Source organism: Arachis duranensis, chromosome 6 (assembly GCF_000817695.3).
Source record: "Arachis duranensis cultivar V14167 chromosome 6, aradu.V14167.gnm2.J7QH, whole genome shotgun sequence".
Lineage (NCBI taxonomy): Eukaryota > Viridiplantae > Streptophyta > Magnoliopsida > Fabales > Fabaceae > Arachis > Arachis duranensis.
In genome coordinates this window covers 66,511,351-66,526,938 of record NC_029777.3, presented here as the reverse complement: position 1 = coordinate 66,526,938, position 15,588 = coordinate 66,511,351, and the positions used below count along the sequence as shown (strand labels likewise).

Here is a 15,588-nt window from a genome sequence, read left to right as displayed (position 1 = left end):
GGCTTTCCTCCATTATTATGTATTATATATGTGGAAGCTGTTACCATGCTGGGGACCTCTGGTTCTCACCCATGCGGATTTTGTGGTTTTCAGATGCAGGACGTGAGGTTTCTCGCTGAGGCATGCTGTAGACTTCTAGATTTGCGAAGATCCTTTGTTCTCGGGGCTATGTTTTGGTTTATATGTTTTGTTTAGATACTTTTATCTCCATTAAATAATACAAACTGTGATGACTCCTCTTATGGGAGATTTTGGAGAATAGGTTTTATGTATTTGTGTCCCTTTGGGTTTCCTTTGGGGTTTTCCTTATTTTATCATATGTATATATTGCTATGCTCGGACCGGTTATCTTCGCAGCCGGATCTTGAGTCTTGATATTCCTGTTTTTGACACTCCTTTGTATATATATAATCTCGCGTTGGTTTATCCTTATTCGTTACGTTGTCGATCGAAGTGTTGCGCTTTAGAGTTGCGATGGTTTTTGTTTACCCCTTTTTCTACAAAGGCTCCTAGTTATAATAAATCATTCATACTACTATATGTACTAAATTCTTATTTTAGAGGTCGTAATACCTTGCCATCTTTGAATTATGACTTAAGCATAAGACTCTGTATGGTAGGGTGTTACAAAAAACCTTAACTCTGAAGAGTATGACCTCCAAAGAGAATGGTATTTATGTACTTATACAGCTGCTCAAATCTCGTCATTCAAAGAAAAGTACTACAAATTTTTAAATGAAGTTAGAATGCATATTCCTTTTTTTGAATGGTTTCATGCTTATTCCATAAAAAACAACATTGATTATTCTTTTAAAACCAAACAAACTTCATTTTCAGCAAATGTTATTTCAACTTGGAAAGTCAAATATGGGAACTTAGTCAGATCTGAGTTTCCTCCAAAAGGAGCTTTTATTATTTCAAATACGGAAGGACATAATCCTGTTATGGCCTCTCCCTTTAAATCAAAGAATGTGGATGAAGCTATCGCCCCTAAAGATATTAAAAATCTCATTGAGCAATCAAATTATACCAACAGATTTTTACAATGCTTGGGTGACAACCTTTCATCTTCAGGATCTACTTTCTCTTTGAAAAATGTTTATGAAGCATCTACTTCTAAAAGTATTAAGAAACCCCTTTTTAAACCTTTCAAAATAAGTAGCAAGACAAAGCAAAGTCTTAAAACCTCCATTTTAAAACAACAATCAGGTGATTCGAAAGTTATTCAAAAGATTGACCAACTTTTAAATCATTTTACCACTGTCCCAGAAACTCCTACAAACCCTGGTGAGTCTACTTCTTGTATTCAAACACGCTCATCTAAAGCAATTAATGTCCTCGGCCATGAGTCCAATGAATCTTGCTCCGAACAAAGTGATGATTCTGGCAAATCATCCCTCAAGGTTAGCCTATTATGACCAACTCTCTAACCAAGTGGAAGGGTTTAACCAAACCCTCTGCGTATGGTTATAATCGAGTATCCGCTCCAGATCTAGCTCTCGAAGAAAGAGAACTAGGTTTTGTCAGTTTCAATGCCAATAATATCTATGAATGGAATATAGATGGCAAAACGGAATATAATATCATGAGTATGTTCCAGCATATGACTATGGTAGGCACAGCCTATCAAGCAGCCCATGAAACCTCTGAAGAAGCTATACCCAATGTTATTGTTTCCAGGTTTAGTGGCCAACTAAAGGGATGGTGGGATAACTACCTCTCTGATAACCAAAAACACTCAATCTTTTCTGCCATAAAAGTCAATGATCAGAACGAACCCATTATTGGTGACGACGGGGAACCTATCCCTGATGCTGTCAATACCTTAATCTTTACCATAGAAAGCCACTTCATAGGTGATCCATCTCTTTGGAAAGATCGATCTGCTGAGCTTCTTTCCAATCTCAGATGCAAAACTTTGTCTGATTTTCGATGGTATAAGGACACCTTTCTTATTAGAGTTTATACCAGAGAAGACATTCAACAACCTTTCTGGAAAGAAAAGTTCTTTGCTGGACTCCCCAAATCCCTGGGAGATAAAGTAAGGGACAAAATTCGTAGCTTAACCCCAGACGGGATAATACCCTATGATGAGTTAAGCTATGGCCAACTCATTTCTTTCATCCAAAAGGTTGTCCTAAAGATTTGTCAAGATGATAAAATCCAAAGGCAACTTGCTCGTGAGAAAACCCAAAATCGTATCGATCTGGGAACTTTCTGTGAACAATTTGGTCTTCCTGCTTGTCATTCAAGGAAATCTAAAAGACCATCCAATCGAAAATTTTTTTAAATCTAATCCTGAAAAGAATTTCAGAAGATCCAGAAAAGGTTTTCAAAACCCAAAAAATGAAAAAGGTTTTCAAAAGAATTTCTAAAAGTATCCCCAGAAAAACCCCATTATTTGTTATACATGTAAAAAACCTGGACATATTAGCAAATATTATTGGCTAAAAGAAAAGATTAATAATCTGAACCTGGATCCTCAGATTGAGGAACAGATTAATAATCTTATGATCGATAGTTCAGATGATAACTCTGGACCAGAATCTTCGGATGATAATTTCAACAACATCCAAGTTGATGATATTGAGTCATCCTCAGATTCAGATGTCAAACAAATTAATGTTTTATCCAAAGATCAAGATCTTCTATTTGATGCTATCGAGGCTATTGAGAATCCAGAACAAAAGAAAGACTTCCTTTTGAAATTGAAAAGATCTTTGCAAAAGGGAAAAAAATCCAAAAATTTGGTCCTTAGCAACAAATATGATGTCAAACCTATTTTCAAAAAATTAGAAAAATAAGTTATTCGTCTCATAACCATTCAGGACCTCCAAGCTAAGGTTAACAATCTTAAGAGAGAAATCCAGGAAATTAAAAGAAATCAAGACAATCATCATCTCATTCTCTCGTAATTAATACAAGAGGAAAAATCTGATGATGAAGAACTTGGTTCTCTTTTAAACCAACCTGAATGCTCTAAGGAACAAGAAAATAAGACCTCTAACGACAATGAGGTAAAAAAAATTTTGAGAATAATAAATGTATTTTCTTTCATGAAGCATCGCGTTAATGTCCGAATTAAATAAATATGTGATTTGATTAAAACATATAAGAATTAATATTTATTTTAAAACATATAAAAATAAATAATTTTTAAAAATTAAAACTTATTACAAAAAGTAAGTTAGACAAAATTTAGACACATACTCATAGGTATAATAAAATTGACCTATATATATACACATAATAAGTACATGGTAAAACAAAATTGATGGATTTGATTTATCCCTTCATGCCTTTGCATGTAAATTGAAACCTCCTCACTCGATTTATTAGTCACCAAATTTATGGAATAAATCGAAATAACCTAATTCTATTTATATAGATTGAAATGTATTTATTCATAAATCAAAACTACACCCATTTCGATTTGTCTTTATTCCTACTAATTCGAATCAAACTGATTCAATTTAGTATTAGAGAAAGCTAAATTGAATTTGGTCAATTCGATTTATATAAATTTGTGTTTAGAGATATACACACATAACATTTTTTTATTTAAGACTATTGTGTAATATATTGGTGGCTTATTAATTTATTTAGATTTTTTAACCCTAATTATAATCTTATATTGAATAAAATAATTTCTTAAATTATTATTGTCTCGCTAGTATTTTACCTCAAAAGAATGTTAGTGGAAAATCTCTTTTCAACCGTATTTGACAATTTCAAAGGATTGAAATTTGAATTGACATGTTATAAATTTAGAATCTAAATTGTACATGACTCAAAATTGGAGGGTGTTATTTTGTTTTATGACTTTCGGATGCCCATGACTCGGGGTTTTTTTTTTCATTACTCACTTCTGGAAGGTTTTATTGTTAATTTTTTGGATGAATATTGTTACGGATCCGGCCCACGGATCCCGGACCCGTGACCGAACCCAAACCCGGCTCCTCGGGCCAACCCGTCTCGTCTTTCTAGAAGGACCTGGACCGGCCCTCTAGAGCTCCTAACTAACTTTTGAATTCAAACGTCTCCCTTATCTTAGCCAGATAAGATAAGATAAGATAAACCACCATCACCTATAAATAGAGGACCCAGGTCCCTCCAGGTATTCATTCATTCCTCATACCTTACGCCTCTTAGATCTATTCTGACTTGAGCGTCGGAGTGTCTTTGCAGGTACCTCCCCTCCTTTCCATCTGGACAATCCAACATCCGACTTAACCCGCAAGTTCCCGATCCTCCTCCTAGATCGTATCAGAGACATTCTGTACATTGGCACCGTCTGTGGGGACTTGCGACAGTTGAAACAGATGGAGGGTATCCTGGACGAAAATCCATCAAGCCAAGACGACTCCCGACCACGTCATCCGACCTCAGAGCAACAGGAGGTCATGAACCAAGCCCGGATAGCCAGCACCATCCACCGCACAAACGAGCACATGATCGCAGATCCACAACACCCCGAGAAAGCAAGGGACAAAGCAACGCAGATCATTCAGGATCTCTGCCTCCGAGTCCAGGAACTTGAAGGTAAACTGACCGACAAAGGAAAATACGCCAACGAACACGGAAGCCAGGCAACGTCCAGGCCACGATCCTACCGCGGAAGGTCGCCAATCCGGCAACACGATAGAAGAGACGGTCGTAGCACCTCACGCTACCACCGACACGAGAAATCGCCAGAGCAGCGACACAACAAAAAACACCACCGCAGCGCATCCCACGATCTGAGCCGTCAGCACGATTCGGACGAAGACCCGAGACGACGACACACCAAACGCACAAGAAACGACCACATCATAATGGGAGCCACGCCCTTCACGGAAAGAATCTTGAGAGCAAAACTCCCCAGAGGCTTCGACAAACCCACCGACATGAAGTACGACGGAACTAAAGACCCTCAAGAACACCTAACGGCCTTCGAGGCCAGAATGAACTTAGAAGGAGCATCCAACGCGGTCCGATGCAGAGCCTTCCCAGTAACCCTTGCCGGACCAGCGATCAAATGGTTCAACGCCCTCCCAAACGGATCCATAACCGGCTTCCACGACATCACACGAAAATTCATGGCCCAATTCACAACCCGAATCACCAAGGCCAAACACCCCATCAGCTTGCTAGGGGTCACACAAAAGCAAGAAGAATCTACAAGAAAATACCTCGACCGCTTCAACGATGAATGCCTGACGGTCGACGGACTCACGGACTCCGTTGCAAGCCTCTGCCTAACTAACGGGCTCATGAATGAAGACTTTCGCAAACACCTCACTACTAAACCAGTATGGACCATGCACGAAATCCAGAACGTCGCCAAAGAATACATCAACGACGAGGAAGTCAGCCAGGTCGTCGCTGCCAACAAACGGCAGCACGTCGCTACCCAACACGGCAACCCGACTCCGCGTCACAATCCACCACCCAAAGAGAACCAACGAGACCACCTTAGACCAACCAACCGACCACCAAGAATAGGAAAATTATCCAATTACACGCCCCTAACAGCACCAATTACCGAGATATACCACCAAATAGCAGATCGAGGCATCATCCCCAAAGCCCGACCGCTCAAGGAAAGGACAGGAGGAAACAAAGCCCTCTACTGCGACTACCACCGAGGCTACGGCCACAAAACACAAGATTGTTTTGACCTTAAGGACGCTCTCGAACAGGCCATACGAGACGGCAAACTCCCAGAGTTCGTCAAATTCATCAGAGAACCAAGGCGTAGCGACAGAGACAAGTCGCCAGAAAGAGAAGGACGCAACCCGAGAACCCAAAAGCTACTCCCCAGGGAAAACCCCGAAGAAGACCCGACCATCATAGTAAACGTTATCACGGGCAAAGACGTATCAAATAAATCAAAACTAACAATGAAAAAAGACCTCAAGATAATGGCCGTCAGACACCACGACCCAGTCGCCATAGCCGACAGCACGATAACTTTCTTGCCGGAGGACTGCCAACACGGCACCTCGGCCGAAGACGCCCCCTTCGTCATATCAGCCCGAATCGGAACAGGGCTAGTAAGAAGAATACTGGTGAACACCGGCGCCGACTCCAACATCCTCTTCCGAGGAGCTTTCGACAAACTCGGACTCCGCAACGACAACCTCCAAACACACCGCCACGGCGTCACGGGCCTCGGAGACAACTTCCTCAAACCAGACGGCTCGGTTACCCTTCCCATCACCATAGGAACAAGCAATCAGAGAAAAACGATCTTATCCGAATTCGTAGTCCTAAAAGACTCCACAGCCTATAACGTCATTCTCGGGAGAAAAACGATCAACGACTTCTCTGCAGTCATCTTCACCAAATACCTCCTCATGAAGTTCAAGGCCGACGACGGCACCATCGGAACCATTCACGGAGACCGAGAAGTCGCAGCCGAATGCGACAACAATAGCTTAGCCCTCAGGAAAAAATCCTGGGACGCCGCCGGAATATTCCTTGCCGACCTAGACGCACGATTAGACGGCCAACCTAGACCGGAACCAGAAGGAGACATGGAAAAGCTACAGATAGGGCCAACCAAAGAGGAATACACTTTCATCAACAGAAACCTCCCATACGACCTCAAAGAAGAACTCTCCCAACTCTTGAAACAAAACAGAGACCTGTTCGCATTTACACCAGCCGATATGCCGGGAATAAGCCCCGACCTAATGTCTCACCATCTGGCAGTAGACCCCCTAACTAAGCCAGTGGCACAAAGAAGACGGAAAATGTCACCAGACCGAGCCGCCGAGGTCCGAAAACAAGTTAAAGCCCTACTCGAAGCCAACTTCATCCGAGAACTCCCTTATACGACCTGGCTAGCCAACGTCGTACTGGTAAGAAAATCTAACGGGAAATGGCGAATGTGCGTCGACTACACGGACCTCAACAAAGCATGCCCGAAGGATGCCTTCCCCCTACCAAACATCGACGGGCTAGTGGATGCAGCATCCGGCCACCGATACCTCAGCTTCATGGACGCATATTCCGACTACAACCAGATCCCGATGCACCGACCAGACGAAGAAAAAATAGCATTTATCACCCCGGACGGAACCTACTGCTATACAGTAATGCCCTTCGGCTTAAAAAACGCCGGAGCCACCTACCAGCGACTCGTTAACAAAATATTTCGCAACTTAACCGGAAACAAAATAGAAGTCTACATAGACGATATGCTCGCCAAGACGGAATCCGGTGAGCAACTAACCGACGACCTCAAGATAATAATGAACACCCTGCGAAAACACCAAATGCGACTCAACCCAACAAAATGCGCCTTCGGAATGGAAGCAGGAAAATTCCTCGGCTTCATGATCACACAACGCGGAGTTGAGGCAAACCCAGAGAAATGTCGTGCCGTCCTTGAGATGACAAGTCCCAAAAACCTCAAAGAAATCCAAAAACTCACCGGCCGACTGACCGCGCTATCCCGGTTCCTCGGGGCATCGGCCCAAAAGGCAATCCCTTTTTTCAAACTTATGAAAAAAAGAACCCCCTTCAAATGGGAGATAGAATGCGAAGAAGCTTTCCAACACTTCAAAAGGGTCCTAGCGGAACCTCCAATCCTCGCAAAACCCCAAACAGGGGAAACACTATACCTGTACCTCTCCATAACGGAAGAAGCAATCGCAGCAGCACTCGTCCGGGAAAACGAGAAAAAGGAACAAAAACCCATATACTTCATAAGCAAGGTCCTACAGGATACAGAAGCTCGCTATTCATGTCTAGAAAAGCTAGCTTTTGCGCTCCCCTCGGCTTCCCGACGGCTACGACAATACTTCCATGCTCACCCCATAACGGTCCGAACCGACCAAGCGGTCAAACAAGTATTACAAAAATCCGACCTAGCAGGAAGAATGCTAGCATGGTCCATCGAGTTATCCCAATTCCAGATCAGGTTCGAACCACGAAATGCCATCAAAGCGCAGGCCTTGACCGACTTCATCGCTGAAATGAATCCGATCAAACTCACCCCCGAACCATGGAAACTGCACGTTGACGGCTCATCAAACTCCACTCACGGAGGCGCCAGAATTATACTCGAAAACCAAAACGGGATCATAATTGAACAATCAATAAGATACGACTTTCCAGTATCAAATAACCAAGCAGAATACGAGGCCCTCTTAGCAGGCCTAAACCTAGCCTGGGAAGTCGACGCCAAGGTACTCGAAGTAAATACCGATTCCCAGGTAGTATGCTCCCAAATCAACGGGAGCTACCATACCCGGGATCCCCTACTCCAACAATACCTCAATAGAGTGAGTGAATTGAAGGAAGGATTCGAAAACATCACCATACAACACGTCCCCAGGGAACGAAACGCCAGGGCAGACCTACTCTCCAAACTAGCCAGTACAAAGTCGGGACACGGTAACAGATCACTAATTCAGGAGGTCGTTAAGTCGCCTTCCGTATCGACAATAATCAACGCACATCTAACATCCTCAAACCGGGAGTCTTGGACGTACCCTATCCTACAATACCTCCTCGACGGAACCCTACCACCAGACCCAAAAGAGGAAAGGCGAATAAAAAGAGAAGCCGCCAACTACACCATCATAGCAGGACAGCTATACAAACGCGGATTCTCGCAACCCCTAGTCAAATGTATCGACCCCGGGGACACGGAGTACATACTCCACGAGATCCACGAAGGCTGCTGCGGTCACCACATCGGAGGGAAAACGCTAGCCCAAAAAATCATTAGGGCTGGCTACTTCTGGCCCACAATCATTCGAGACTCCGTACAGTTAACAAAAAGTTGCGACAAATGCCAAAGGCACGCCAATACCCACCAAGCTGCCCCGCACCAACTCAGCATTATCTCGGCAGAACGGCCGTTCGGCAGTTGGGGAATCGACCTCGTCGGGCCCTTCCCCACAGCACCCGGCCAACTCAGATATCTCGTCGTCGCCATAGACTACTACACCAAATGGATTGAAGCCGAGCCCCTAGCCTCCATAACAGCGACCCAATGTCGAAAATTCGTCTGGCGACAGATCATTACCCGATTCGGAATCCCCGAAGTCATCATCTCAGACAACGGAACCCAGTTTACCGACAAAAGATTCAGAGAACTCCTAGAAGGATTACGCATATCCCATCGCTTCAGCTCGGTAGAACATCCCCAAACAAACGGACAGGTGGAATCCGCCAACAAAATAATCGTTAAAGGACTCAAGAAACGGCTCGACGAAGCCAAAGGACTATGGGCAGATGAGTTGGGATCAGTCCTATGGTCGTACCGAACAACACCCCAAACGAGCACAGGAGAAACACCCTTCCGATTAACATACGGCGTAGAAGCAGTCATCCCAGTGGAAATCGGGGACCCCAGCCCCAGGAAAACGGTTGGAGGTAACGACGAAGAAGCAGAACGAGACCTCATTGATGAAGAAAGAAGCATAGCTCACGTCAAAGAGTTAGCACTTAAACAAAGAATCAGCCTAAGATACAATCACGGCGTTATCCGACGAGAATTTGCGGACAACGACCTCGTCCTACGACGAAACGATATCGGTCCCCCGACCCCAGGAGAAGGAAAACTCGCCCCCAATTGGGAAGGACCATACATAATCAAGGCCGTAATCGGAAAAGGAGCATATAAACTCGAACGACTCGACGGCAGCGAAATACCAAGAACTTGGAACGCAGCCAACTTACGAAGATACTACACTTAAATAAGTCACCCTTTATTTTTTAAAGTCACCATTTGTTTTTTCTACTTCTTTTTTATCATTCATTACAAGTCATTACCGTTTCTCAAACACGGAACAAAGACACGGCCATCACTGGAGGACTGATCACCCCCCAGGCCAAACACACGGATATCCAAAAAACCGACCAAACGACGGTCGACAAAAACGAGAAAACAAACGCTCAAATATACGAGAAGGCCCGAACGGCCAAATAAACGCCACGAAACGGATCATACAAAAAAGACCCAAAACGGCTGAAAATACCATTAAAAACAAGTTACGGCCCTTGAGCCACTAGGAATATTCAAAAACAAAGTTCAAAACTAATTACAAGAGAAACTACTCAATGTCGACAATCCGACCATCACGGGCAGTCTTAAACGCTCCCATCACGGACACATCCACGCCAGGAGCCAACACCAAAACCTGCGCCTTCATCGTCTCCTCGGTAACAGCAATGGCATCCCTAGCATCAGCCAACAGACCCGTCTTCTCCTTTTTCAAAGCTTTAACCTCAGCCTTCAGAGTTTCTGACTCGGCGAGAAGTACGGCAGCTTGAGAACCCGCATCCGAGGCACGCTTCTGCTCCTCCGCCAGTTGAGAAAGAAGCGAAGTCTCAACACCGGCAAGTCGGAGAATCTCCGCCCCGGCATCCTCTGAAGACTTCACCGCTTTCTCCTTTGCAACATTGGCGGCCTCAAGCTCCTCCTTCAGCTTAGTCACCTCAGCCTGAGCCTGCCGAAGCTTCTTTTCCAACAAACCCACTTGGGCCATCACGGGATCAGCCTTCCGAACAACCACGGCAGAGCGAAGAAGGGCACGGTAAATCGACTTAGCCTGGAACGAGACGTCACAGCCATCAAAATATGACTCCGTTCCAGGCATCAAGTGCTGATCAATAAAACCCGTAGCATCAAAACGTCGGTCCATCACACTAGGTACCAAACCCTCCTCCTCAAAGGTCTCACTACCCGGCTCCTCAGGCCTGCTCCTCTTCCGAGAAGCCTCAGCAGCCGTCATCACGACGACCTCAGGCGAACCGGGAGGATCTTGAACACCAGTAGGCGCCCCCGAATGAACCACCCCCTGAGAGGAAGCCTGAGAGTCCACAGCCGGATTCGAGACAGGAGACGACGACCCCTCCTCCCGAACCAACGCTACCTTCAGCCTTGCCAAAGAAGTCAGCCCGCCCGCCATCTCAACTGAAAGAAAAACAAGAGAAGAGTTAAAAAAAAAAACACACCAATATATGTCCGACAAGCCTCAGGATCCCCCATAACGTCTCGAGGATTCAACGGACGCTCGCCAAACAAATGCCACAAAACGCTGGCAATATCCTTATCCTCCCGAGACAAATCATCATAGGAGACCTTAGTCAGAACCGACGGTCCGGCACCAAAATTCCAGTACGTCGGAAACCGACGCTCGCCCACCAAAGTAAGCCAAAACGGGTGGTGCCCCCGAACGGGACGCACCTTAAAATACTCCCATTTAAATCCATGGAAAGAATCCTCAAACAACCCAAAAATTCGGCGATGAGGCTGAGCACGGAAAGACATATATCCTTTCTTGTGCTTCCCCTCCTTAGTCGGAAGAGTGCATAAGAAAAGAAAAAGAAAAACAAGAACCGAAGCCGGAAGATCGAGATACTGGCACACCAACTCAAAACACAGAACGGCTGCCCAGCTATTCGGGTGAAGCTGAGACGGTGCTACGGAGCACCGACTAAGTAAACCCTGAACAAACGGCGAGAATGGGAACCGCACACCAAGCCGAGTAAACATGGATTCGTAAACCTACATCCAGTCCGGCACGGTGGGCGAGCGGAGGTTCAAATAGCAAATGCGCTCGTCGGCATCAGGGAGCACGAGCTCGTATCGCCCCTCCTCTTCACCACCACCACAAATTGCCCCCTGGTCGCGGAGCCGTTGGAGATCACCCTCCGTCATCCGCGACGGAACACCCCATACATCGCTGGTCACCCAACCATAGCGATTGGGAACGCCCCTGGAAGGGGCTACTGGGGCACCCACACTCTCATTTCTTCGATGCTGCATACCTAAAACAGGGAGGAGCACCACCATCAGCCTACCAACTCTACACAGTAACAAGACAAAAACCTAACACCACTACCAAACCCAAACGCCGTGACCCACCACTACAATCAAGGTAAAAAACGGCGGTGCTCAGCCCCTTCCCCAAACTCAACAAAAAACACCAAACACAATAAAAAGGAAACAGGCAGAACGAACGCATGGCAAAAACAGAACAAGCATGCACAAACAAGTATGAAAGAAAAAGACAAAAAATACCAACCTAGTAAATTAGAAGGAAGCTTGAAGAAAAACAGGAAAACAGGAAGAAGCAGAGCGGCACCAGAAAGCAAAAATCACCGAAGAGTTTTTTCAGAAAATGAAGAGTTCCTTTTGAGAAGAAAAAACGGACGAGGGAAATAAAACCAAAGCAAAACGGTTTCAAAAGAAAAGCAAAAGACACAACTAACCCTAGGCACAATGAAAGACTCACAGGGGCAAGAAAGAGAAAACCCCCCACAATAAATGCCCCCTTGGAAAAGTAAACTAATAAATCACGCCTCAAAGGACGCAACGGGCGCAGCAGGCACGGAAAGGTCACGTCAAGACCAAAATACGGTCAGAACGAATCTTTTACCAAACGAAATCGAGAAACCGACCTCGTCACCGAACAAACACTCGACAAAGACTGGAGACACAATGAAAAACGTCTCACCTCCCAGCGACAAACCGACCTTACTCGCTCTCCCGCTACGGGGGCAACTGTTACGGATCCGGCCCACGGATCCCGGACCCGTGACCGAACCCAAACCCAGCTCCTCGGGCCAACCCGTCTCGTCTTTCTAGAAGGACCTGGACCGGCCCTCTAGAGCTCCTAACTAACTTTTGAATTCAAACGTCTCCCTTATCTTAGCCAGATAAGATAAGATAAGATAAACCACCATCACCTATAAATAGAGGACCCAGGTCCCTCCAGGTATTCATTCATTCCTCATACCTTACGCCTCTTAGATCTATTCTGACTTGAGCGTCGGAGTGTCTTTGCAGGTACCTCCCCTCCTTTCCATCTGGACAATCCAACATCCAACTTAACCCGCAGGTTCCCGATCCTCCTCCTAGATCGTATCAGAGACATTCTGTACAAATATTTATAGCTTGTTTAAAAATTTTTAATGGTATAGAACTAAATTAAATTCTAATGTTCGAAATAAATTAGCAAAATTTTATAATTGAATTGAATTTTAGTATTTGGAATGTTTATCAAATGAATTAAAATTTTATAATAAACAATTTTATCCTTTATTAATATAACATCATATTTAAATAATAAATATATTTATTTATTAAATTATATGAAATAATTAAAAAATATATTTTTAACTAAATTTTTTTCAACTAAAATTTGTTCACCTCTTTTTAAGAAATATTATTAATTAAAAAATTAGATAGTTCATGGTTGATTCCAACAATAAACAAATAACAAAAAACAAACATGAAATATTAGGGACTAACTTGTTGAGTGGTCTAGCTAATAAGATAATAAGTAAAAAAAATTAGTTATTAACGATAAATTATAACAACTAATTTATATTATTAAAATAGAATAAAATTATGCCATTTTTTGTTAGTGTCATGATTGACACAACTTCACTTGAAATGTTTAAACGTATTGGTAAATGTTTGGTATCATTAGTCTAAGTTAAATACATAAAATCTATATGTGTGGATATTTTTTTAGATCTATATAGTAGATCTTTCAAAAAAAGATAGGTATATATTATATTAAGTGAGTTGAAGAAAATAGAAAGGAAGAGAATGAAGGTGGTGAGAGAAGAAGAGTATGTGTTGAAAAGTGGGAGGCATTGAGAAAAAATAACTAAAACAATTAAGAAAAAGTAATTAAATTATAAAGACATTTTAAACTTTAAGTGAAATCCTAATGAAATAGAATTCTAAATCGAACCTATTTGAATTAGAAGTGATTTTGAGAGAAAACAATAAAATTGAATTAATTCCATCTAAACTAGTTTAATTATTTTTGTTTCAAACAAAATTTTTTTTCATAAGAATTGAATTTTAAGAAATTTTTAAATATCCTGTTATTTTTACTTTTGTTTGATTGAGATCTTTCCTTTATGTACTTTATTGAAATGGTGATGAATAAAAAATAAAGAATACCTGAAGAATGAAGATGAAAAAAATTATAAAAAAAAAAGAATTTAATAACTATTCCGATGGTTGTCTGAAATCAGATTGTTTTTGGGCTTGTATGTGAGGTCTAAATCCTCAATGGAACGAATTCTGACTTGGCCTACGTTCGATAGTCGTCGTCCGAGTTGTTCATGGGAAGGTGGGGGAGGTACCTGCAAAACACTTTGATACTTAAGTCAGTATGGGACTTAGCAGGTTTAAGTGTATTGGTCTGAGGGTGGCAGTGTATTTATAGGTGATGAGCCAATAACCACCGTTGAAGTAGTTCCACTTCTAATGGTGGATAGCCGTCCCTTTATCTTAGGGTTGTTGAAATCCCTCTTCAAGAAGTGGGTGAGAGATATTAGGGATAAGTTACAACTCCCTCAGGGGAGAATTATCTCCCTATAGAGTTCTGCCCAATGTCTCAAGCCCGACCTCTCAAGAGGTCGGTCATGTGGAAGACGTCTTTTGGGCCTGACTTATGTTTTTGGGGCAGGTATGAACAATGTCCCTACTTGAGTTTGATCTTTTTGCTTAAGTCAGATTTAAGTATGAATAAAGTTGGATCCTTTCAGGTTGGTTTCTGTGCCCAAATCGAAAAACTGACGTGATTTTCAAATTGAAAAAACCGACGTGATTTCAAAATGCAAACCGTTGCGTCTCTTGGCTTCTCCTTTGGACACGTGGGAGGCGGTTACGTTTGTAACCGTACACGTCATTTAATGGGGGAGGAGTTTTTACAGTTTTTCCCCTTGGGTCTTTTAAATACTCTTCTCCCTTCTCTTTCTTCCTTTTTCGGCTCTCCATACTTGCGCCATTTCAATCTTTCAAGCCTTTCTTTATCCTTCAAACCTTTTTGCACTGGGATTTCATTCTTTCTTTGCAGACCTTGCTGAACGTGGAGCATCTGAGGAACTTCTTTGCTGCTCCTACCATTTTGCTATCTTTCTCCAACCTTCATTGAGAAAAGAGGTTGGTATCTCCTTCTGCTTCATCTTTTTTTCTGGCATTATAGTGTTTCTACTGTTTTTAGAGTCCATTATTGGAATGCGATTTCTGTGTTTGATGAACTTGTGCCTGTTGATGGATTAAGGTAGCTTTAATGTACCTTTGTTGCTATATCACTGTTGTGTTTTCTCGTGTGTGTTAAGATGCCCCCAAGATTGGTGTGTTTTACTGTGTTTTTCCAAAGATTATGGATTTGCAGGTGCTGGTTGCACCCCCTTTTTTTTTACAAAGAAATTTTGCTTTGTTTCAAACTTATTTGTAATGCTTTCTTTTGTGCAATGTAGGTATTTCTTTTTATATGTCTCTTCCCGTTCCTCCAAATATGTCTTTCAAGGTTTCTGAAGATTTATTGAAATAGGTAGATTCATCTGTTCTCTATTCCCACCCCATAGTTGATAGTGTTTTTGTAAAGGAACTCCGAAAGCACCATAGGATTTGTAGGTCTAGCGAGGATGAGGAAAAATATAAAATAGTGGCCCCTGACCCTGAGGACCGAGTTTGTTTTGGGCAAGCCCTTGAGTCGGAACCCCATTTCCTTTTTATGTATGACTACCTGTTAACTCGAGTTAGGGTTACCTTTCCTTGCTGGCGTTCAATGCTAGCTTCCCTGGGTGTGTGGGCGTTGAACGCCCAGTGAGGGG

General features: G+C 43.0%; 1 protein-coding gene across 1 annotated transcript; it reads left to right on the top strand.

Annotated features, from left to right (window-relative positions):
* Positions 1–1,414: 1,414 nt before the first annotated feature.
* LOC107493945 (uncharacterized) lies at positions 1,415–9,695 on the top strand. The gene is made up of 2 exons (XM_016114980.1): positions 1,415–2,243; positions 4,189–9,695. Exons 1-2 carry the CDS (start codon positions 1,415–1,417, stop codon positions 9,693–9,695), a joined length of 6,336 nt encoding a protein of 2,111 aa, XP_015970466.1.
* Positions 9,696–15,588: the final 5,893 nt, after the last annotated feature.